General features: G+C 37.9%; 1 protein-coding gene across 2 annotated transcripts; it reads left to right on the forward strand.

Moving 5' to 3' along the window:
• The first annotated feature begins 678 nt into the window (after window positions 1-678).
• LOC120070033 (pyruvate kinase isozyme G, chloroplastic) lies at window positions 679-22,257 on the forward strand. 2 transcript variants are annotated; one of them, XM_039021891.1, is made up of 12 exons: window positions 679-1,157; window positions 1,478-1,765; window positions 2,140-2,305; window positions 2,578-2,712; window positions 8,450-8,560; window positions 8,663-8,751; window positions 10,649-10,711; window positions 19,945-20,120; window positions 20,617-20,719; window positions 20,953-21,101; window positions 21,799-21,907; window positions 22,003-22,257. In XM_039021891.1, the coding sequence occupies exons 1-12, from the start codon at window positions 939-941 to the stop codon at window positions 22,114-22,116; spliced, it is 1,722 nt and encodes a 573-aa protein (XP_038877819.1). In that variant the 5' UTR covers window positions 679-938; the 3' UTR covers window positions 22,117-22,257. The 2 variants fall into 2 exon arrangements, with proteins under 2 accessions (XP_038877819.1, XP_038877820.1); XM_039021892.1 differs by having other exon boundaries at window positions 1,003-1,157; window positions 1,537-1,765.
• The last annotated feature ends 32 nt before the right edge of the window (window positions 22,258-22,289 follow it).

The raw sequence follows: 22,289 nt of genomic DNA on the forward strand, positions 1-22,289 counted from the left end.
ACAATAAAAAAGTACAATTTGTTTAAGGGGCAGAGTGATCAATTCAATTACATATGAAAAGTACGCTACCATATCGTTAGTTCTATCATTACAATATAAGAAGTATGAATATGTCACATTTACTTTTATCATGATTGGTAACGATAACAATAATTGTGACAAATTAATATTCCAAGTAAACGTAGTAAATAACAACCAGATTACTTTTGTGATTGTGACCCACTATGATGAATCTATCAATAGAATCCTATTACGATTACATCAATTAAATGGATATACGACCTATCTAATTGAGGTAATCGTGATCTATATTGTTAAAAATTAGAATTCAAAAATTAATTTCCACAAAAAAGAAAGATATCCAAAAATAGAAAAATAAGGAAAACTATTTATACAAAATATGAACATTTTAATATTTTTTGATAGAGGTTGATAGAAGTCTATTAATATTTACAAATAATAGAAATTGATAGAAATCTATTATTGATAGACGCTAACAGAAGTTTATCCGTGTATCAGTATTTTTTTAAAAAAATAATTTGATACATTTTTTTATTCATGAAAATTTACAAAAATGAAAAGGCTAATTATTTTTAATAGTTATTTGAAAAGGAAAATAAATATATGGTGAATAAGCGCGTGAGGGAGAAGAGAAGAGTATAAAATATGTGAAAGAGAAATCAGAGTAAGAAAGTTGTCAGACTCAGACCCCTAACTGTCCCCAAAATCTCCGTCCTTCTGTGTCATAACAGAACTCCACCGCCGCCGCCTCTCTCGCCGGCCGGCGGGAGTGAAACCACCGCCACCGCCACCTTCTTCCACCTCTCCCGTTTCTGTTTCAGGTGGAAACTTCTCCTTCTCTTTCAGGATTTTGTCAAATTCTCTGGCTACACACATTTTCTTCTCTGTCTCTCTTGTTCTGTTCGAGATTTTCTTCTATGGCGACGTCTAATCTCTCTACTGGAGTGCCTCTGCTGAAATCTGATTCTACCAGAGTCGCCGACCGCCTTGCGTCGTGTAGAATCGTCTCTGATGCTTTTGGTCTTGAAGCGAAGAGTGGAAGGATGTGTTTGCAATCGAAGCAAATCGCTTCGGTTAGATGCTTGAGAATAGCCGAGCAGCGGGAAATTGCGTCGTATAATGGCTCTTTGGATACTGTGAGTTTCTTTTCTTTCTGTTTTGTTTGTTTTTTTTTTTTTCTGATGCTTACTTTGATTCTCGTTATTGACTGATGTTGATGCTTCTCTCTGTTTTGTTCTGGATATTTACTGGCTCTTCTACGGGCATTGAGTTTTTATGGATGTTATGAGATTGTTGTCTTCCTTAGTTTCTTTTTGTGTAACTTTAATTTTCTATTTTTGAATTGTGCTGGAAAGATTAATGAATCTTAGATTCTGGAGTATGGAATGTTTTGTTCTTGCTCATTGCTATTTTTGATGCATCACGGTCTTAAGAATGAGGCTTTTGTTTGGTTCAGGATCAGGACGTTTCAAACTCTACCTTTGAGCTTCAGTCTAATGCATTCCCTCTTAGCAGGACGAAGTTAACTACAAAATCCCGAAGGAAAACTAAGATAGTCTGCACCATTGGCCCTTCGACAAATTCACGGGAAATGATATGGAAATTGGCAGAGACTGGGATGAATGTGGCACGTTTAAACATGTCCCATGGGGATCATTCTTCCCACCAGAAAACCATTGATTTGGTTAAGGAATATAATGCCCAATTTACGGACAAAGTTATAGCCATTATGCTTGACACGAAGGTATGCTTTCTACCCTCTATATGTTTGTTGAATGTGGAATTATAACAAGTCCAGAAGGGACCAAAGTTAAAACTTCAGATTGATCCAAAGCTCTTAACTATACGATACCTGAATTAAATGGTTATGCAAGTTTCTAGAACCTATTATTGATATGTAAGCTTTCATATATCATGAGATTTTTGAAGCTTAATCTCAATTTGATCGTTCATAGAAATGTTCATTAATGTTGAATCAATTTGCCTACTGGTACGAAAAATTTGTTGAATCTTAATCTTCAGTTTATATCACGCTCTTCTACTCTAGGAAATATGATTTAATGATAGATGATTTTGATAGTATAATTACCGCATCATATTCCTATTTGTTTCATTCAGGGCCCTGAGGTTCGAAGTGGAGATGTACCTAAACCAATCTTGCTCAAAGAGGGACAAGAATTTAACTTCACAATCAAAAGAGGAGTCAGCACAGAAGACACTGTTAGTGTCAACTATGACGACTTTGTAAATGATGTAGAAGTTGGAGATACTTTACTTGTTGACGGTGAGTATACTGCTCTTGTTTCTTTCACATTGGTACTGCAAATATATAATATATCTTTTCTCACAGCGACTTGTTTTATGTAATAATCAGCTTCTTTCAGATTTCTCAGAAAAAAAAACTTAAATATACCAAAGCTTCAATCAAACCCAGTATATGCTTGAATATGTTTAAGTATGAATCTAGTTATTTATATCACTCTTAGCTGATGAGTTATAGAACTGCAGTTGACTATTTTAGTGTCTCAAAATAAAACTTTATTTTCCATACTCTAGGTGGAATGATGTCATTGACTGTTCAGTCGAAGACAGATGATTTGGTTAAGTGTGTAGTCATTGATGGCGGTGAACTCAAATCGAGGCGTCATTTGAATGTTCGTGGAAAAAGTGCGACATTGCCTTCGATAACAGGTATGATCGGTATTTAACTTCAGTGTTGCATTATAGAATATAGGTTAAATTGCAATTCGTGTCTTTCAACTTTGACACCTTTAATGCTTGTCTTCCTTTATTTTCATTTTAGTCTTCATACTTGTATAACCATATCAGCTTAGTCTAAGTTAATTATCTTGTCAAAGAGTAGCCTAATTTGGTATGATGAATGTAGAAGTTGAAGTGATAACTTGATATGTTGTATGGATCTATGATAAGAATCCAAATCGGAAACAATTTTGTTGAATCAGAAAATATATTGCCAGTTACAAGATGAACAATTACAAGAAAGAAGAATTCATGGAAAGGAATCCCACATCTACTGCTCCCTCTCACTCTCGAGAGAAAAGCCCTGCCCTCGACTAAAAAGAAAACAAAGACCCTAAAATCCTCCTCACGCCTCCCTCTTATACTCTCTTTCATTCTTCTAACTAACTAATAGTGGTCTCCCTTTCCTTCATTAGAAACACACTCCCCAGTTTCCATTTCCCTTTATTACCCCTGCTATTCCTTCTATACCAAAATATTATCGGTGGCTTATCATTACTTCCCTGCTCCAAATTTACCTTGAATCTGAAAATTGATGTTTAAAGTCACTCACAGCTTCTCAAGTCGCCTCATGGCTCGGTAACCCTTTCCATCCCACCAAAACCTCCCAATCATTCGTCAAAGGATTTTTACGATAGCCCAAGATCTCATCAGGTTCAGTCATCCACTCATGCGAATCATTCAAATAAGGATCCATTGGACCACGGTGCTGTCCTAAAACCCCTTTTAACTGGGAAACATGAAAGATAGGATGAATCACTGTTGAAGCAGGAAGTTCCAGTTTGTATGCAACCGGTCCAATCCTTTCCACAACCTTGTAAGGACCAAAGTACTTGGGAAAGAGTTTCACATATCAACGCCGTCGCATAGAAATTTGTCGATATGGCCGGAATTTCAAAAATACCAAGTCACCCACTTGGAATTCAACATGACGACGCCTACAATCCGCACTCTTCTTCATTTTATCTTGAGCCATGCGTAGATGCTCCTTTAGAGTGCGCAAGGCCTCATCTCGTTCTTTCAATTGCTGATCTAGAGTTGAATTAGACGTACAAGAATCTCCATAATAGATCAATGGTAGGCAAACGACCATACACAACCTGAAAAGGAGTGACGCCAATCGATATATGTTACGTGGTATTATACCAAAACTCCGCCCAATGCAACCAGTTGACCCATTCTCTCAGTTGCTCCTCACAAAAACATCGTAAGTAAGCCTCCACACTACGGTTAACCACTTCAGTCTGCCTATCCGATTGAGGATGATAAGCTGTGCTTCGATGAAGTTTAGTCCCCGATAGTCGGAAAAGTTCTTGCTAGAAATTACTCACGAACACCTTGTCTCTATTCGGATACAATCGTTTTAGGAAAACCATGTAGCTTAACCACCTCCCTAATGAACACATTAGCTATTGTCTCTGCATTAAAAGGATACTTCAAAGCCATAAAGTGACCATACTTACTCAACCTATCTACTACCACCAAGATAACGTCATAGCCTCTAGCCTTAGGTAATCCTTCAATGAAATCCATCGAAATATCATCCTAAATAACGTCAGGTATCGACAATGGCATCAATAATCTTGTAGGTGATAGGGCTAAAGTTTTGTTTCGTTGGCACACCATACATTCCTCCACATATTTCTTCACATCTCCTTTCATTCCCTCCCAATACAATTCACCTGTCAAATGTCCCTACGTTCTCAAATATCTAGAATGGCCTCCAAATTCCGAGTCATGATAGGTATGTAACACTGTTGGAATCAAAGATGAAGACTTAGACAGTACCAAGCGTCCCTTGTATTTCAACACACCCTGCTGCAAAGAGAATTTAGGAACACTATTAGCCTCCTCTTGTAACCGAGCCATGATATCCTGCATCTTGGGATCATTCTCCATCTCTCTTTGAATCACCTGGACATCTAGCAACGTAGGGGCTGACAGAGAGGCTAAATGCACAGTAGAAGTTGCCCATGATAACGCATCAGCTGCACCATTCTCTAATCTTGGTCGATAGATCACTTCAAAATCATACTCGAGCAACTTAGCAACCCATTTTTGATGTTGTGGCTATATGATCTTTTTCTCTAACAAAAACTTTAAAGCTCGTTGGTCTGTCTTAATTACAAATCTCCTCCCTAACAAATACGGTTTCCAACGTTGAACAACCATTACCACAACCAACAATTCCCTTTCATATACTGGTTTCACACGATCCCTCATAGATAACGTATGGCTATAAAAAGCAATTGGACGCTTCTGTTGAACCAACACAACCCCTATACCATACCCTGAAGCATCCGTCTCTACTTCAAATGGTAAACTAAAATCAGGTAGTGCCAGTACTGGTAAGGTCATCATGCTTTGCTTCAACTTTTCAAATGCCCCTTGTGCTTCCTCACTCCACAGAAACGTTCCACCTTTCAACACTTGACTTAGCGGAGCTGCAATACTTCCATAATTCTGAACAAATCGTCTGTAATATCTGGTCAACCCAAGAAACCCCTGAACTTCTTTGATAGTAGTGACAATTGGCCATTCAAGAATGACTTGCACCTTTTCCGGATCTACCCCCACACCCTACCCAGAAATTATGTGTCCTAGATATTCAACTCGCCCTCGCGCAAACTGACATTTCTTAGGATTGGCATACAATTCGTTTTCCCTCAAAACAGATAAGACCACCTCCAAATGGTGGAAATGCTCTTCCAAATTCTTGCTATACAACAATATGTCATCAAAGAATACCAATATAAATTGCTGCAAATACAGCTTGAAAATAATATTCATTAAAGCTTGGAATGTAGATGGAGCATTGGTGAGCCCCAACGACATTACTAGAAACTCGTAGTGACCCTCATGGGTTCTAAACGTTGTCTTCTCCACATCCCCAGGGTGCTTTCTGATTAGATGATAACCCGATTTCAGATCTATTTTGGAGAATAATTTAGTCTCGTTCAATTCATCAAACAACTCCTCCACTATCTGGAATGGTAACATTATTAAGAGCTCTATAATCAACACAAAACCTCCAACCTCCATCTTTCTTCCTTACCAACAAGACCGGATTGGAATACGGACTAGTGCTTGGTCTTATAACCTCGATGCTAACATCTCCTTAACTAACTTCTATATCTCTTCCTTCTGTTGATGAGCATAATGATACAGTTTAACATTCACCGGGTTTGTTCCCTCCTTTAAATGTATATGATGCTTAGTACTCCTCCTCGGAGGCAGCTCAACAGGCCGATCAAACACACCTACAAATTTATCCAACAACGCATAATAGATTCTGGTATCGTATAAACTTCTTTTATCCCATACCACTGCCAAAGACACCCCACCTCCATCGCCCTGCATTCTATTAAGAATCCCTAGTCAGATTTAGTCCACGATTTCAACACTCTTAAGACTCACTCGAGCTTTAGTCAAGCTAGGATCCCCTTCAGTACCACTCTTTGATCCCCTTGTTTGAAAGTCATGGTTAAATTTCGCCAATCAACCCCAGTTACCCCTAGCGAATGTAATCACTGCATCCCTAGAATGACATCTACTCCTCCCAACTCCAAAGGAAGAAAACTATCCTTCAACAGCCATTCCCCAATCGTCAGCTCCACTGCGTTACAAACTCCTTTCCCTCTGACTGTTGAACCTGAGCCCAAAATAACTCCATAGTTCGAAGTCTCAACCACTGCCAGCTATAATCGATTCACTAACTTATCAGATATGAAGTTGTGAATTGCCCCACAATTGATCCACACCACCACCTGCTCCCCTTTAATTTTACCCTTAAGCTTCATCGTTCCCGGATTTGTTAACCCTACTACCGAATTGGTTGACAATTCCCCCACCGTTGGTAATTTTTCTGCTACTTGAATCATCTTCAACTCAACTTGTTCCGCTTCTAAATCGTCCTCCTCACACAATTCCATCTCCTCTCCATTTGCATGTACCACCAGTAGGCGCAATTCTCTTTGTTTGCGTCCGTTACAATGATGTCCTATTGTATAATGTTCATCACATCGAAAACATAATCCCTTCTCCTTCTTAGCCTGAAATTCGGCGTCAATCAACCGCCTAGATGCTCCTTCATGTCGATTCTCTCCCGCCGCCACTCCTTGCAACGTAATCGTATGCATTGGAGTTGGTTCGATTGATTTCACCCCTTCCTTTGTAACTCCCGTACTATTTACTTTACTAACATTATTATTATTATTGTTCAGAGGTTGGGCCTTACCTTCGAGTGATTTGGCCCAGCCCGATTCTGATTGTGCAATCTTGCGGTTCTCCACTTGCTGGGCCAATTTCATTATTTGTGCAAGCCCAACGGGCTCCCAGCATTCTACTTCAGCCTTGACCTAAGGAGCCAGTCCATTTATGAAGGTTTCCTCCAATACCTCATTCGACAAATGTGGTAATGTCGCCACTAACTTGTCGAACAGGTTGTGATATTCTTCCACCGTCATTTCTTGCTTGATCGCCAAGAACTTGCCGCAGATTGATCATTCCCTTAATGAACGAAATCGTACTAATAACCGTTGCTTCAAATCCTTCCAATCTTTGAATGGTTCTCGTTCTTCCTTAGATCGGTACCAATCTAAGGCCGCTCCGTCAAAACTTATTATCGCCACATTCATCCTTTCTGTCTCTGATGGTTTATATCTGAAAATATCGATTAGCTCTGAACAACCACGGTCAGGATCAGTTCCATTGAATATCGACATCTCCACTTTCTTAAACTTACTTCGATCGCTCAACACATCCTCGATTCCCATTTTTGCGGTGTGATGTTCAATTCGTTTGTTTCTCCTGGACCTTCCTTACCTCCAGATCCTTCAACCACTTCTAGTGTTGTCATTCTACCTTTCGCCACTTCAGCTACGTATGACATCAACATCTTTTGGTGTTTCTTTGCTTGCACTCCTAGTCGATCTATACTCTTGGCCAAGGTGCCAAATTCTCTTCGATTGTAGGTAATTTCTGCATCTCCACTTGAAGACTAGAGATCTCTTGGTCAAGTAACTCTAACTTCTCTTCAAACCTCTTCTGAGCCATTTGTCAATCTTCCTTCCCAGGCTAAGCGCACCGATACCAATTTGATAAGAATCCAAATCGGAAACAATTTTATTGAATCAGAAAATGTATTGCCAGTTACAAGATGAACAATTACAAATTAATGGAAAGGAATCCCATATCTACTGCTCACTCTCATCCTCGAGAGAAAAGCCCTGCCCTTGACTAAAAGGAAAACAAAGACCCTAAAATCCTCCTCACGCCTCCCTCTTATTCACTCTTTCATTCTTCTAACTAACTAACAGTGGTCCTCCTTTCCTTTATCAGAAAAACACACCCCACTTCCCATTTCCCTTTATTACCCCTGCCTTTCCTTCTGTACTGAAATATCATTGGTGGCTTATCAGTCTATCGTTCTATATGAACGAAAAGAAGAGGTGGCAACATATCAGTAATCCCTTGATGCTATGACAGCCTTTTGTTACTCTATTTAAATGGATAATTAAATGAAACAAATGCAAGGATAGAGACCAAAATGTAATAAATGGTAAAATATGAGGACCATAAGATAACTATAATATAACCTAAAATTTAGTAATCTAAATGTATTTATATATATTATCAGATTTTAATCTATTAATCTTTCGTGGTGCAGAAAAGGACTGGGAAGATATAAAGTTTGGGGTGGATAATCAGGTTGATTTTTATGCTGTTTCTTTTGTGAAGGATGCTAGAGTGGTTCATGAGCTGAAAGACTATCTGAAAAGTATATTCTTGTATATATCAATTAATGGCCCATTTTATTACCAGTTCAGGACATCTATGGTTCCTCTCATTCTCATAGCAAATATATATATACTTTTTGTAGGCTGTAATGCAGATATTCATGTGATTGTAAAAATTGAAAGTGCAGACTCAATACCTAATCTTCATTCGATACTTTCAGCATCAGATGGGGTTAGCTTTCTACTTCCTTGGTTTAAATTTTCTAATCGATATTTCATTGTTCTTCACAATTAGGATGGCAATGAGATGTCGTATGTGCTATAACTGATCTGTGACTCTCATTTTGTTTAAAAAAATGTCTAAGAGCTTTAGAAACAAGATTCATCCTTTCCTTTTGTTTGTCATGAACGTCTTTGATTATGATTTTGATAGGTACTACTATCATAATCTTTATTGAAATCACAGAAAGTGCACTTAGGCAAGTTACATACACCCTTGGATCATCATCCTTTCCTAACTATTGGATGATTCTCCCAACTCACTAATAACCATCTCTTTGCCCCTTTCTTCCCTTACGAACATAACGATATATAATAGGGGGCCTAACAGATTTATGCCTGTGAAACTGATTGAGATTTTTGTATGACTATGAGTGTTGCGTTGACTATTAATGTCACGGTGATGGTCAACTTGTAGCCCAGATACTAAAAGTGGCCTCGATGCTTTCTCTTAGTAGACATGACATTAACCTTTAGGTAGTGAAACAAAACTCAATTGAACAGAAATCATATAATATAAAGGCTTGTTTAGGGACTGGTTTTTCTCAGTGTGCTTGCATGAACGATTGTTTTTCTTTTAAATTACATAAAGTTACTCTTTTGAAAATTAAAAATTTGTGTACAATGGTTTTAATGTGTTATGTGCACAAGATTATTAACCTTTGCAAGTCCCCCAGGGATAGCTTCATTGGCTAAGGCCAATGGTCTTTTCATAACACCTACCCAAAGGATGTGTGTTTGAATCAAACCCCTGATGTCTCCAAAGTTTTAGCCTTAGTGGGCGCACCCACATTTCTTCTACATCTTCTTCTCTCTCTCCCTCTCTTCTTCCTTTTTTTTTTTTTTTGGTAAAAAAGAATATTAGCTTAAGCATTAGCCTCCTTTGAATAAAAAGATTTATAGGCCTTGAGACATGAGTTTGTATCTCATCTTGAGGTGAGCCTCAAGAACCTTTTGAAACATCACTTTCTAGATCGCAAAGAAGCCATGGACCACGTGGCTTATAAGAGTCTAAACACTCACGATAAAATACCAAGAAGAAATTTCTATCATTGTATCTCCCCACTGATTTGAAAAGATAAGAAACTGAACCCCCTAACTATTCATTATAACCTTACTGTTAAGGGTCTTTTGTCCACGCTGAAGATGTTTGGGCTCTTGTTGTTTTCTAGAGGATATTGCAGTTTTGCAGATTGGCTCTAGAGTTGCTTGATGATTTTTGGCTAAATGTGCAGTATAAAAAGTTGTATCGGGGATTTTTATAACTACAAATCCTTAACTATCAGAACTTTTTGGCTGACTTAGAATGAGGAGATCTTTTTGGCCTTCTTAGCAAATTTTTCTTCCTCTGATCTTTAGGCTCTTTTCCCCTATGGCTGTTTATATTTTCTCTCTTATCAAAAAAGGAAAAAGGGAAAAGGGAAGAAGAAAATTAAAAAGACTTACAATATTCAATAGAAAAGGAACCAGAACACACATTCCACCTGAAAATGAACGAAACTTCCTTTCTGGAAAGGTTTGTTCACTGCTACCATTGAAGATCATTAACATGAATTGGAAATTTTAGTAATTTGGACGGCATAGAGAGTTATACGTGACTGTTTGTTTACAGTGTAGAATTGTAACGGTGTACTTTTGTCAACTATTTTCATGATGTAGATTTGAACTTATGCACGACGGTTTCTGGAATTGAGCTGAATAGTTATACCCTGTATTCTGAAGCAGCATTTACTTATTCATTTCTGCAAATACGTTCTTGGCTGTCTCTTATTTTTTTTGTCACATATGACTGTTCATCCTCATCGTGGTGTTTTGAATTGCAGCTTAATTAGTTTATTTGACTTTTTTAGGCAATGGTCGCACGTGGAGACCTTGGGGCTGAACTTCCAATTGAGGAAGTTCCTTTATTGCAGGTAAAAATCTTAACGTTTTTAGAACTCATCTATTCCTCTTCCAATGTGGGTCTCTAGTTCCATATCAACCTTTTTTTAGTGACTTAAATGGTTTGTGTCTTGACATAGAAAAGACTACGATTGTCATTGATCGCAAATTAATAATAATTTTACAGAATTTTGAAAATATACTAGTTAGAAGGCAAAGCTAGCTTCCAAACATCCTCATGATCTCTTGCAGTATATCTTCTAAGTCTGACTGCTCTCTACCCCATCTCATAAAAATACCCTTGACAGCTGGACCAGAGAGTTTTAGTTTTTTTTTTTTTTTTTGGAACATCTATGTCCACAAAGTCGTTGGAGTTGGGGTTCTCAACTATTATGCAAAAAACACTAATGCAAAGTGAAGCAACCTAGCAGCTTGATCGAACCATTGCAGATAATAGGGCAGTGGAAAAAAGGGTGAGCGTGGTCTTCCAAGGAGATTCTTCCGCATAATATGCTAGTTGGGGGAAAAATGATCCACAGGAAAATTTCCATTGAATTCAGTTACAGATGATAAAATGAGCCAAAAAATAACCCAAGAGCGTTTCAAACTATTTTTAAGATATCGAGTAAGGTTTGTAAAACTTTTAAATACATGCATGTAATTTATGTATCCCTTCTCTATGTTTGTTGAAACTATGCTGGATGTCTCGTAGTGGAGGTGAATCAGAAGAAACTTCCATTACATGCATGTTCAATTAAACTCTGTACTTCCAATGGTATGTCATCAGAGTTATGCGTGATTCTTCTTCTTTCATTTTTAATCCCAAAATAACATTGTCTACTTGGGAAACAAAGTTCTTACACATTTAGGATAGTAAAAAGTTGGCCCTTGGTATTTGAATTTTTGACCTTTTTATCCATATTCGTAGACATAGGCTGTAAGACTAACTTCTTTCCGATCCACAAAAATTCATATGTGTTCTCACGCCCTTTATGAATAGTTTGCAAATCAAATTGCCAAGGCCATCCAAGAAGTATGTGACAAGCATCCATCTCAAGAATGTCACAAATTACTTGATCTTTGTAACTATTCCCTATGGATAAAGGAACTGTACTTGTTTCTGAACTCGTGCTTCCGCTCCCTTGTTAGTCTAGCTTACCTTATATGGATGGGGAGGATGAGGATTTGTTGATAAATTTAGTGTAGTGACCAATTTTCTTGATACTATGTTCTCGTTGCTACTGCTGTTAATGATGACGCTACAAATTTTCCCGTTTATCATACATCTTGTTTTGAATAAATGTTAAAATATACAAAACAGAGAACACTAGGTTTACGTGGAAAACCCTAGAACAGGAAGAAAAAACCCATAATAGAGAGTCTCTTTTATTAATTTTTAACACACAATGAAAGTTACAATAGAAGTCATATTTATAGGTTATAGCAAGCCCTAAAATAAAAAAGGAAATAAACCTAGGGTAGAATAAAATACTAGAATACACTTGGGGCTATAAACTATCGACAAAGCCTCTTATTTCCAACATTCCCTCAAGTTGGGGCGCAGATGTCAATTAGACCCAAATTGCTAACACATGAGTCAAAACATTGCCTGAGTAACCCTTTGGTGAGAACATCGGCAACTTGTTGACTTGATGGAATATACGAAATACAGATACTGCCATTGTCCAGTTTCTCTTTTATAAAGTGTTTGTCAATCTCCACATGTTTCCTTCTATCATGTTGTATAGGATTATTGGCTATGCTTATAACTGCTTTATTATCACAATAGAGCTTCATATGTAGAACATTGTCTTGGTGTAGATCAGACAGAACTTTCTTCAACCAGATTTTTTTTACAGATTCCCAAACTCATAGCACTATGTTAAGCTTTAGCACTGCTACTAGCTACAACACTTTGCTTCTTACTTCTCTAAGTAATTAGGTTACCCCACACAAAAGTACAATATCCAGAGGTAGACTTTTTGTCAATAATTGATCCTGCCCAATCAAAGTCGGTATAAGCCTCAATGCATTTCGTGTCAGTTTTTCTGAACATCAGACCTTTACCTGTTGAGCTTTTCAAATATCTTATAATCTGATTCACAGCTTCCATATGTTCTTCGTAGGGTGCCTGCATAAATTGACTAACAACACTGACAACATAAGAAATATCTGGTCTAGTGTGAGATAAGTAAATCAGTTTTCTCACTAGACGTTGATACCTCTCTTTATCAACAAGAACTTTGTCAATAGAATCTCCTAGTTCCCCATTGAATTCAATAAGAGGGTCAACAGGTTTACATCTAGTCATACTTATTTCTTTTAACAGGTCAAGAGTGTATTTCCGTTGTGTGACAGAGATCTCTTCCCTTGATCTTGCCACCTCCATTCCAAGGAAATACTTTAGATTCCCTAGATCTCTGATCTCAAACTCATCAACCATTTTCTTTTTCAGCCTAGTGATCTCAGCAGCATCATCTCTTGGTAGGACAATATCATCAACATACACAATTAGAACAACAATTTTCCCAGATACTGACCTTTTTGTAAACATGTGATCAGAGTGTCCCTAAGTGAAACCTTAGGACTTAACAAAGGTAGTAAACCTGTCGAACCACGCTCTCGGGGACTATTTCAAACCATACAAAGACTTCCTGAGTTTACAAACCTGATGATCAAACCGAGCTTCAAAACCTAGAGGGGCCTCATATACACCTCTTCTTCTAATTCACCATTCAGAAATGCATTTTTCACGTCAAGTTGATGGAGAGACCAATCTTTATTAACTGCAACAGAAAGAAGGACCCGAACTGTGTTTAACTTCACTACAAGGGAGAAAGTCTCAGAATAATCTATCCCATAAGTTTGAGTAAACCCTTTTGATACAAGTCCAGCCTTGTACCTATCTAGAGTTCCATCTGATTTATATTTCAGAGTGAACACCCACTTGCACCCAACTGTTTTATGCCCTTTAGGAAGAGCAACAAGGTCCCACGTATTATTCTTTTCAAGAGTTCTCATTTCTTCTATGACGACAGTCTTCCACTCAAGAATTTCCATAGCTATATATATGTTTTTCGGTATTGTTACTGTATCAAGGTTGGCAATGAACGCCCTGAACCCATAAGACAGATTACTGTAAGACATACAACTACTTGGTGCAGGATCTGATGCCCTTTCTCAATGCAATGGGCATGTCAAGAGAGATATCATAATCCTCTGGTTTGCCTGATTCCTCATCTGTAATGGGATTTTGATTACATTTTCCAGTCGAATGAAGAATCTCACCCTTTTGTGTTTCTGTCGAAGTCTCATCACTGCTTGCAACCCTGCTATTCTCTGGAACTAACATATCATTCCTGTCATTCTCAGCAAAACTCACAATATCATCCTCAAAATGCAATTTAGTATTATCAGGGCCAATAGTACCTCGAGCTTGTGTTGGTTCAGATTCATGGACCGGAGCTGGTGGATCAGTAGTGGACACTATTTCCTTTATGAGATTCTCTTTGCAGTAGGTTATCCAAGGAGCTTGTTTAGTGGGTAGAACGGTGTCATGGACACTCAGGATGTGTTTAGGAAGGAGTTCAGGAAGGTCAGTAGGGACTAAAGATGTGGACTAGTTAGTCTCTTCACTAGTACTCTCCCCCTGAAGATGACTAACGAGAAAGAAAGGTTTATCCTCAAGGAATGTTACATCCATGGAGATGAAGTATTTTTGGGAGAAGGGTGGAAGCATTTATAACCTCGTCGGTGAAGGGGATACCTAACAAAGACACATTTTTGAGCACGAGAGGTAAACTTAGTTTGGTTAGGGCCATGACTATGAAAAAAAAAACAGTGCACCCAAAAACTCGAAGAGGAACATCAGGAATAAGCCGCGTCGTAGAGTATGACTCCTTGAGGCATTCAAAAGGGGGTTTGGAGTTGGAGGACACGGGAAGATATTCGATTAATAAGATGAGCTGCAAGAACTGCATCCCCCCATAAGTAAGATGGAAATGAAGTAGACAGCATGAGAGACTGTGCAACCTTAAGAAGGCGACGATTTTTTCTTTCAGCCACCCCATTCTGTTGAGATGTATAGGCACATGAGCTTTGATGGACAATGCCTTTAGAACACAGAAAATCACGAAGAGTATTCTTAAGGAACTCACGACCATTATCACTACGAAGAATAGCAATTTTAGTGTTGAATTGAGTCTCAACAGTAGTGTAAAATTGTTGAAATACTGATGAAATCTTAGATTTATCAGTGAGGAGAAAAATCCATGTAAGACGGGTATGAGCATCAATAAAGGTCATATACCACCATTTTCCCAGAGAGGTGTTAATACTTGAGGGACACCAAACATCACTTTGAATAAGGGTGAAGGGTTGAGAAGGTTTGTAAGGTTGAGACGGAAAGGTGATCATATGCTGTTTTTCACGAATGCACACGTTACAAGATAAAGAAGAGACATCAACTTTATTGAATAAATGAGGAAATAAATATTTCATATAATTGAAATTTGGATAACCAAGGTGAAAATACCACAACATACAATCTTTTTTTTTTAAGTTGAAAAATAAGAAGACAACAAACTAGTCTTATAATAGTCTTATAACAATTCCTAGAGAAAGCTCATCAAGGACATAGAGTCCCATATTGTGCCGAGCAGTGCAAATCGTCTTCTCCGAGCTCAAATCCTAAAAGAAAACATTATCTGGTGAGAAAGCAACTCGACAATTCAGATCTCTAGTTATCTTACTAGTAGATAGTAAATTGTAAGATATTTTGGGCACATGCAGCATATTATGTAAAGTTAAACTATCAAAAGGAGAAACAACCCTTGCCCACAATTGGAGCAAATAATCCATCTGCAATCTGAATCTTTTCATTACCAGTACTCAGAAGATATGATAGAAAATTATTAGAAGATCCAGTCAAATGATCTGTAGCCCCTGAATCAAGTATCCACGGTTTCTTACCATTTATGCTGAGGAGACTTAAAGATTGAGAGGTACCTGATTGAGCAACAACCCTAAGGGAAGAGACACCAGGGTCACTTTGTTAATTTACCTGAGGTTGTGACTGGGGGGCATTCGCAGATTCACTCATAAGAGCCCGACTAGGATTGGACTTGTCATTTGGAGGATGTCTTCTACCATTCGGTGGTCTACCATGTAACTTCTAGCACTAGTCTTTCGTATGCCAGGGTTTTTTGCAATGTTCACACACCGGGGTCTATTTCCCATTTTGTTTGTCACTATCAGAACCAGATAATTTCGTACTAAAAGCAATAGAATCAGTAGCAAATGTAGTCGTGATGTTCATAGCAGCAACTCTGTCTTCCTCTAGACGAACCTCAGAATACACTTCCATAAGAGAAGGTATAGGCCTCTATCCTAGAATACGACCTCGCACTACATCGAACTTGGAGTTCAAACTAGCTAGGAAATCATAGATACGATCGACTTCCTCAATCTTGGAACATTGAACACCTCTACAAGGGTAATCCTAGATAATTTCACGATAGGTCCATCTCCTGCCAAATTAAAGACCATTTGTTAAAGTATGAAGTGACATCCATCATCCCCTGTTTGCACTGTGAGCCTGTTTACGTAAAGTGTAAAGACGAGACGCATTCTGCCTCTTAGAAAATTTTTTTGCCTCTTAGAATATAATCTTTGAACTGCATCCCAGATATCTCGAGCAGTTGTAGCATACAAAAACGGTTCCCTATATGAGGTGCCAAACTATTCATCTCGAAGCAGGAAGTCTTCTCCTTTCCAAATGTGCTCCTGAGGATCCATTGGTCTCGGTCTTGCTATCTCACCAGTTAGATACCTAAACTTGTGACGTCCCTCAAGAGTCATTTTAATGGACTGAGACTAGGAGAAATAATTCTGGCCATTCAACTTTTCTCCTGCAATTAACCCTATGGAATTTCTCATAGATCCAGACAAATAGTTTTTAGTAGTTAAAGCAGGAAAAGAGGTTACCAAATTCTCTGGATACATCGGTAGACCGGAAGGAATATCATAATTCATTGTAGAATTTAAGTTTGTGGAAGCCCTAGGGCTGCCCCAAAAGCAGCGATTTGTTGCTGAAAATTTGCCTGAAGATTAGCCAACTATTGTTGAATCATTACCGGAGATAAACCAATCGAACCTTGATGTTCATAACTAGGCGGCGCATGATGAGGAAGGCTCGATGGCTGTAGATAGGTTGCTTACGGCTGAAAGGGAAGGGAGTCGGGGATTCCCGACATTTTTGCAGCAAGGGATTTACCTTTGTGGTAGGCGGACGACTCACCAATCTCGGCTTCAAGGTGTAAGTTTCGGCTACTGGCAGTGAGGTTGTAGGGATAGGCAGCGAAAACTCTCGGTAACGAAGGAGGAACGTCGGGCGGCATTGTGAAAAAGGGCGGCGGTGCTAGGGTTTCCATCAAAGGTTGCGGTGGTACTAGAGTTGGACAGATATGTAAGGACTGAAGGTATCGATTAACCGTGGGTCTGTGACTTGGACAGCAGTAATAGCGACAGTATCGACGGCGGCAGTAGCGTTAGTTGTTAGAATCGGCAGTAGCAGGGTTGGTGCAGAACTAAGATTATCTTGCATTGGTTGGTTTTTCGCCGATGGCGGCTAGGGTTTGGTCACCATGCTCTGATACCATGTTAAAAGATAGAAAATAGAGAACAATAGATTTACATTTCTCCCTAGAACAAGGAGAAAAAACCACAATAGAGAATCTCTTTTATTATTTTTAACACAGAATGAAAGTTACAATAGATGATATATTTATGGCCTCAAGCAAGACCTAAGATAAAAAAGGAAATAAACCTAGGGTAAAATAAAATACTAAAATACCCTTAGGGCTATAAGCTATCAACAAAGCCCCTTATTTCCAACAATAACGAATGTTGTTGAAGTTTGAGTTCTGTCTTAGGTGCAATAAGTAATCCTTGTAAGACACAAGATCGCTGATCCCCTTCATCTGGTACAATATATGTTATATATTCCTCAGAATTGTCGCTTTCTTCAAGATCTTGAGCTTCCTCATCCAAGATTGTTAAAGTTTTCTTCTCAGGACACTCATTTGATAAATGTCCTAAACCACAGCGAAAACATTTTTCCAGATTTGGTCTATTATACGGATTAGTTGTCTTTTTTGATGTGTCTGGAGGTTTTACGTCTTTGCCAAGCCACTGTTTTTCTTTCTGCGTTTCTTTATCATATTGGCTCCTAGGTGTAAAATTTTTGGTGCCAGAAGAAAAAGAATTTTGATAATTATTTGGACTAGATCTCCTTGCATCCATTGGGAATACACTTTCTTGAATCGGCTCTCATTCATTTCTTCAAGTGTTGTAGCAAGTGTTATTGCATCCGACAAGGATGCTAAAGGCTGAAGGTTAACTTTTTCTTTAATATCAAATCACAATCCTCCTACAAATCTTGCGATCAAATGCTGTTCATTTTCTGCCAGATTAGGGCAAGAACCTATGGAAATCCTCCACATAGTCTGTGACTGAACGATTAGCTTGTCTGCAATTTTGATATTGATGTGAAATTTGCTCATAATTTGTTGGTAAAAATATGTCTTTCATCATTCATTCTTTCCCAAGTCTTGATTGGTTTCTTGCCACATCCTCTTCGGTTAATTTCTAATTGTTCCCACCAAGCCAAAGCTCCTCCTTTTAATTTGAACTCTACTAATTTAACTTTCTTTCTTGCTGGTGTATTTGCATATAGAAAGAAAGTTTCAACATTTTTCACCCATTCCATGAATGTTCCAATATCCATCCTACCGTTAAAAGTAGGTAAATCAATTTCATCTTGTATTCATTATCATTCCTCCTATCTTCATTATCCAGGTCGCTTAATTCTTCATCACTACTGGTCCATTCCAATTCTTGGATTGCCCTTCTATGATGTAATTCCTCCCTGTGTTGTTTGATTAATTGGTCGCAAACCTTGGACTAAATCTTGATTGTTTCTTGGAGGTCGCTGTTCTTGAAATGCTATTGGATCCCTTTCTTGAATTCTGAGAGCATTGTTAGTTCTTTCTTGATGGCATGGGAGGTCTCTGCTATCTCTCATTCGGGCTTGATTTTTATTGATCGAGTTGTACCATTTGTTGCTTCATTGAAATCATCATCTGGTGTATCTCTCCAACAGCTTTTTGTAAATTTTGACAATGATCTTCGACCATCAGCAAGCGGTTGGCTATTGACTTTGGGGAGAAAATGATTGGTAATGCTTCTTTTCCACCTCCTCCGGTGTTGTCTCCACCAGCTGAAGTACTCACTTCTTGGCAGCCATGAATCCAAGTATCTTGAAACTCTGATAACAAGCTTTGTGTAATCCAAATCTTGAAGAATTTTGATTAATGAATGAATGAGCTTACAAGCAAAAGTGGCTCCCTTTATATAGAAAAAGCCAGAATAAGACTACAACCAGACTTAACTAACTAACTAACTAACTAATCATAAGCAAACAACCATCGTAAAAACAAATTACCCGTAGTAACAACAACAAAACATAAAACTTAAAAGTTAAAACAGAGATACTTAAACTAGATCGCTTTCCTAGGTGAGAAATTGCAACGTCTTGTTCTCAGTTAAAAATTGAAATTTCGATTCTAATTTCTATGTATTTCTCGGGGGTGAGGATTGGATAAAAATCTTCGAGAAGATGTTCTTGGAAACCAAGATGATTGGAATCAAAATCTGGCAATAAAAGGATATTTGTTTTGAGTAGTAGTAACGAAACCACGCTAAGGGAGTGTCAACCTAGTTGAGATGCCCGGGTGCGTCTCCTAATCCCGTATCTTGTATCGCTCCTATTTAAGTACACATCTCTTGTACTTTCTTTTTATGCTTTAATAAAAAGTATGGTTTCCTTTTCAAAAAAAGTAGTAACGAAACCATTTTACAAGGTTTAAGAGTGTTGGTTTTCATGAGGTACATCACTTTTACTTATTAAACGTTAATACACAAAAATAGGAGTCCATCTTTTTCCAAATTATTGAGTTTCTTTGGAAAGGAGTACAATCCAGAATTAAATAAATTGGTGTTAGAGATGTGACACTGAGCTTTAATACTCAAACAAAATAAAAGGATTATACATATATTTTTTTGGGTAACAAACCAAACTTTAATTAGGTACCAAAAAAAAGAGTATTGTGGTGGAAGGATTGTAGAATTAATAGGATAATAGGATTAACATTCTATCATATGTCATCATATAACAGTACATATTCACACATTGCTTTTCTGTCAGGAGGATATTATCAAAAGATGTCGAACCATGCAGAAACCAGTTATTGTGGCAACAAACATGCTGGAAAGCATGATTGATCATCCCACGCCAACTAGAGCCGAGGTTTCTGATATTGCTATTGCAGTACGTGAAGGTGCTGATGCAGTCATGCTTTCTGGAGAAACTGCTCATGGAAAGTACGTTTCCTAGCCCATTATCTGGGAGGCTTTTGTTTTTGTTTTTGTGATAGCGATTCTGTATGCGTTTTGATTTCATTCAAGATTCAGTTTACCTTTTTGGGACCTATGGGTAGGGAATGAGGCCCTTTGATCTCTCAACAACGTATAAGACAATAAGTGTGAAGATGTTTTTGTTTCTTTTCTTGTTTTGTAATTGCAATTTGCAAATATTGAAATACGCCATGTCCTGTATGGATAATGCTTATGTTCGTTTCTCTAATTTGATTGGAAGGGATGAAAGATTTCCTTCATTCTTGATGTCGCAGCATCATTTCATCTTTTTGTGCTACTAGTTCTGCAATTGAGCTTCAAGTTATTGACTTATTGCTAACATCGAAAAATGTTCAGGCTGTTTCTGTTTGCTCATGCTATAAAAATGACCCCCTTTTCTCCCTCTTTTGACTTCATTTTTATATCAAATTGATATTTTGATCCATAATGGTAAAAACATTAGGTATCCATTGAAGGCTGTGAAAGTGATGCATACTGTGGCTTTGAGGACGGAATCTAGTCTGCCAATTAGTCCTACTACTCCAAATCCTTTGAGTGTCCACAAGGTTCGTATTATTGTCAGTGACGTGTAAGTTTTCTAATACAACGTTTCTTCAATGTTCCTTCTTTTGTGTTTGTTGGGACACGGGATGAAGGCAATTGTTTTGACAGGGGATGAAGGCAGTTGTTCTGTCTAACTGGGTTAAAAGTCTTATCATAACGCCCAATTTGAATTTGAAGCGTAACAACTTAATAATTATTTCAAAGAATCTGATGTGTTCGTCATATTCTTTGACAGAGCCATATGGGAGACATGTTTGCTTTCCACGCCACCACTATGGCCAACACCCTTAGTACTCCTATCATTGTTTTCACAAGAAGTGGCTCCATGGCAATACTCTTAAGTCATTATAGGCCCTGCTCTACTATCTTTGCCTTCACTGATGAGTAAGTTCAGAAGTAGTGTAACATACTGTAATTTCCTTGAGTGTCATGTATGATTAGGATATTTTCTAGACTCCAGTATATGCAGTGGTGTCAATTACGATTAGTTTGCCTTGAAAATGTAGAGTTTTCTATTGATATATATGTGAACTTTTTTTTGCAACTATGATTTGTGGCATATCTTTGCCAGTCGGTAGGTGTTTATGTATTCCTCTGGCTTCGTGGGATGTCTCGTTCCCCTTCTATACATGCATTTTGGGTCATTATATTTGCGGTTTGTTATTTTTTAAAAAAAGTAGTTATGGTTGGAATATAGCAGCTTTCTGGATCCAGGATGAAACCTACGGATATCTTCTCTGTGTTTTAGCTCTAGATGGTGATAAAACAATGCAAGATGCACCACTTACTGCCTGGTTCATATAAATACTACCCTTACATATCACGTATCAGCCGAGTCTGTTTTTCCCTTGAAAAAGACTATTTACAGGTCATTTATGTGAAGTCCCAGATCTATGTTTCTTTGGATGGGGTGTAGTTAACACTTGAATTCGCTGATTGGAGGACAATTCATTTGCATATTTCTGCACTTCATTGAATTCTTCTTTTAAGTTCTCGACGACTTGAAGAATATCTGCTAGATTCATTTGATTTTGATCCAATCATTTCTTTGAAAAGGAAACTAAATTACGTTCTCATGCAGCGAAAGAATTAAACAAAGGCTGGTGCTTTATCATGGGGTCATGCCCATCTACATGCAATTTTCAAATGATGCAGAAGAGACGTTCTCCAGAGCACTCGAACTATTGCTGGTTAGTTCTTTTTAGTGTCACCTTTCTTTCTTTATTTTCTCGTATTTTGTTTATAGATCCTCGAGGATATGGTTTTAAATTTCCCACGTTTGCAGGATAAGGGTCACGTGGCAGAGGGTGACCACGTTACGCTTGTTCAAAGTGGAGCCCAACCAATTTGGCGGAAAGAATCTACTCACCACATTCAAGTACGTAGGATCCAAGGTTGATTTTGCTGGTAAAAACAGGTTTTATTGTTTAGTTCTTTCTTCTTTGTAGAGATTATTATTGCTTACGATAAGTAATAGTTCTGTAACATCTCGACTTAATTGACCTATTTATTAGACATTTCTTGTCGATTGATAAATATATATTTCGTTGCTCAAAGCATCGTCAGTTTTAT

This window comes from Benincasa hispida, unplaced genomic scaffold (assembly GCF_009727055.1).
Source record: "Benincasa hispida cultivar B227 unplaced genomic scaffold, ASM972705v1 Contig793, whole genome shotgun sequence".
NCBI classification, from domain to species: domain Eukaryota; kingdom Viridiplantae; phylum Streptophyta; class Magnoliopsida; order Cucurbitales; family Cucurbitaceae; genus Benincasa; species Benincasa hispida.

What these genes read in the sequence shown, in the direction of transcription:
- LOC120070033 (XM_039021891.1), top strand. Translation starts at nt 939, where the DNA reads ATGGCGACGTCTAATCTCTCTACTGGAGTGCCTCTGCTGAAATCTGAT. An exon ending in GGAGAAACTGCTCATGGAAA is followed by an intron (nt 20,121 to 20,616) that starts GTACGTTTCCTA and finishes TAAAAACATTAG; the next exon opens with GTATCCATTGAAGGCTGTGA. An exon ending in ATCCTTTGAGTGTCCACAAG is followed by an intron (nt 20,720 to 20,952) that starts GTTCGTATTATT and finishes ATTCTTTGACAG; the next exon opens with AGCCATATGGGAGACATGTT.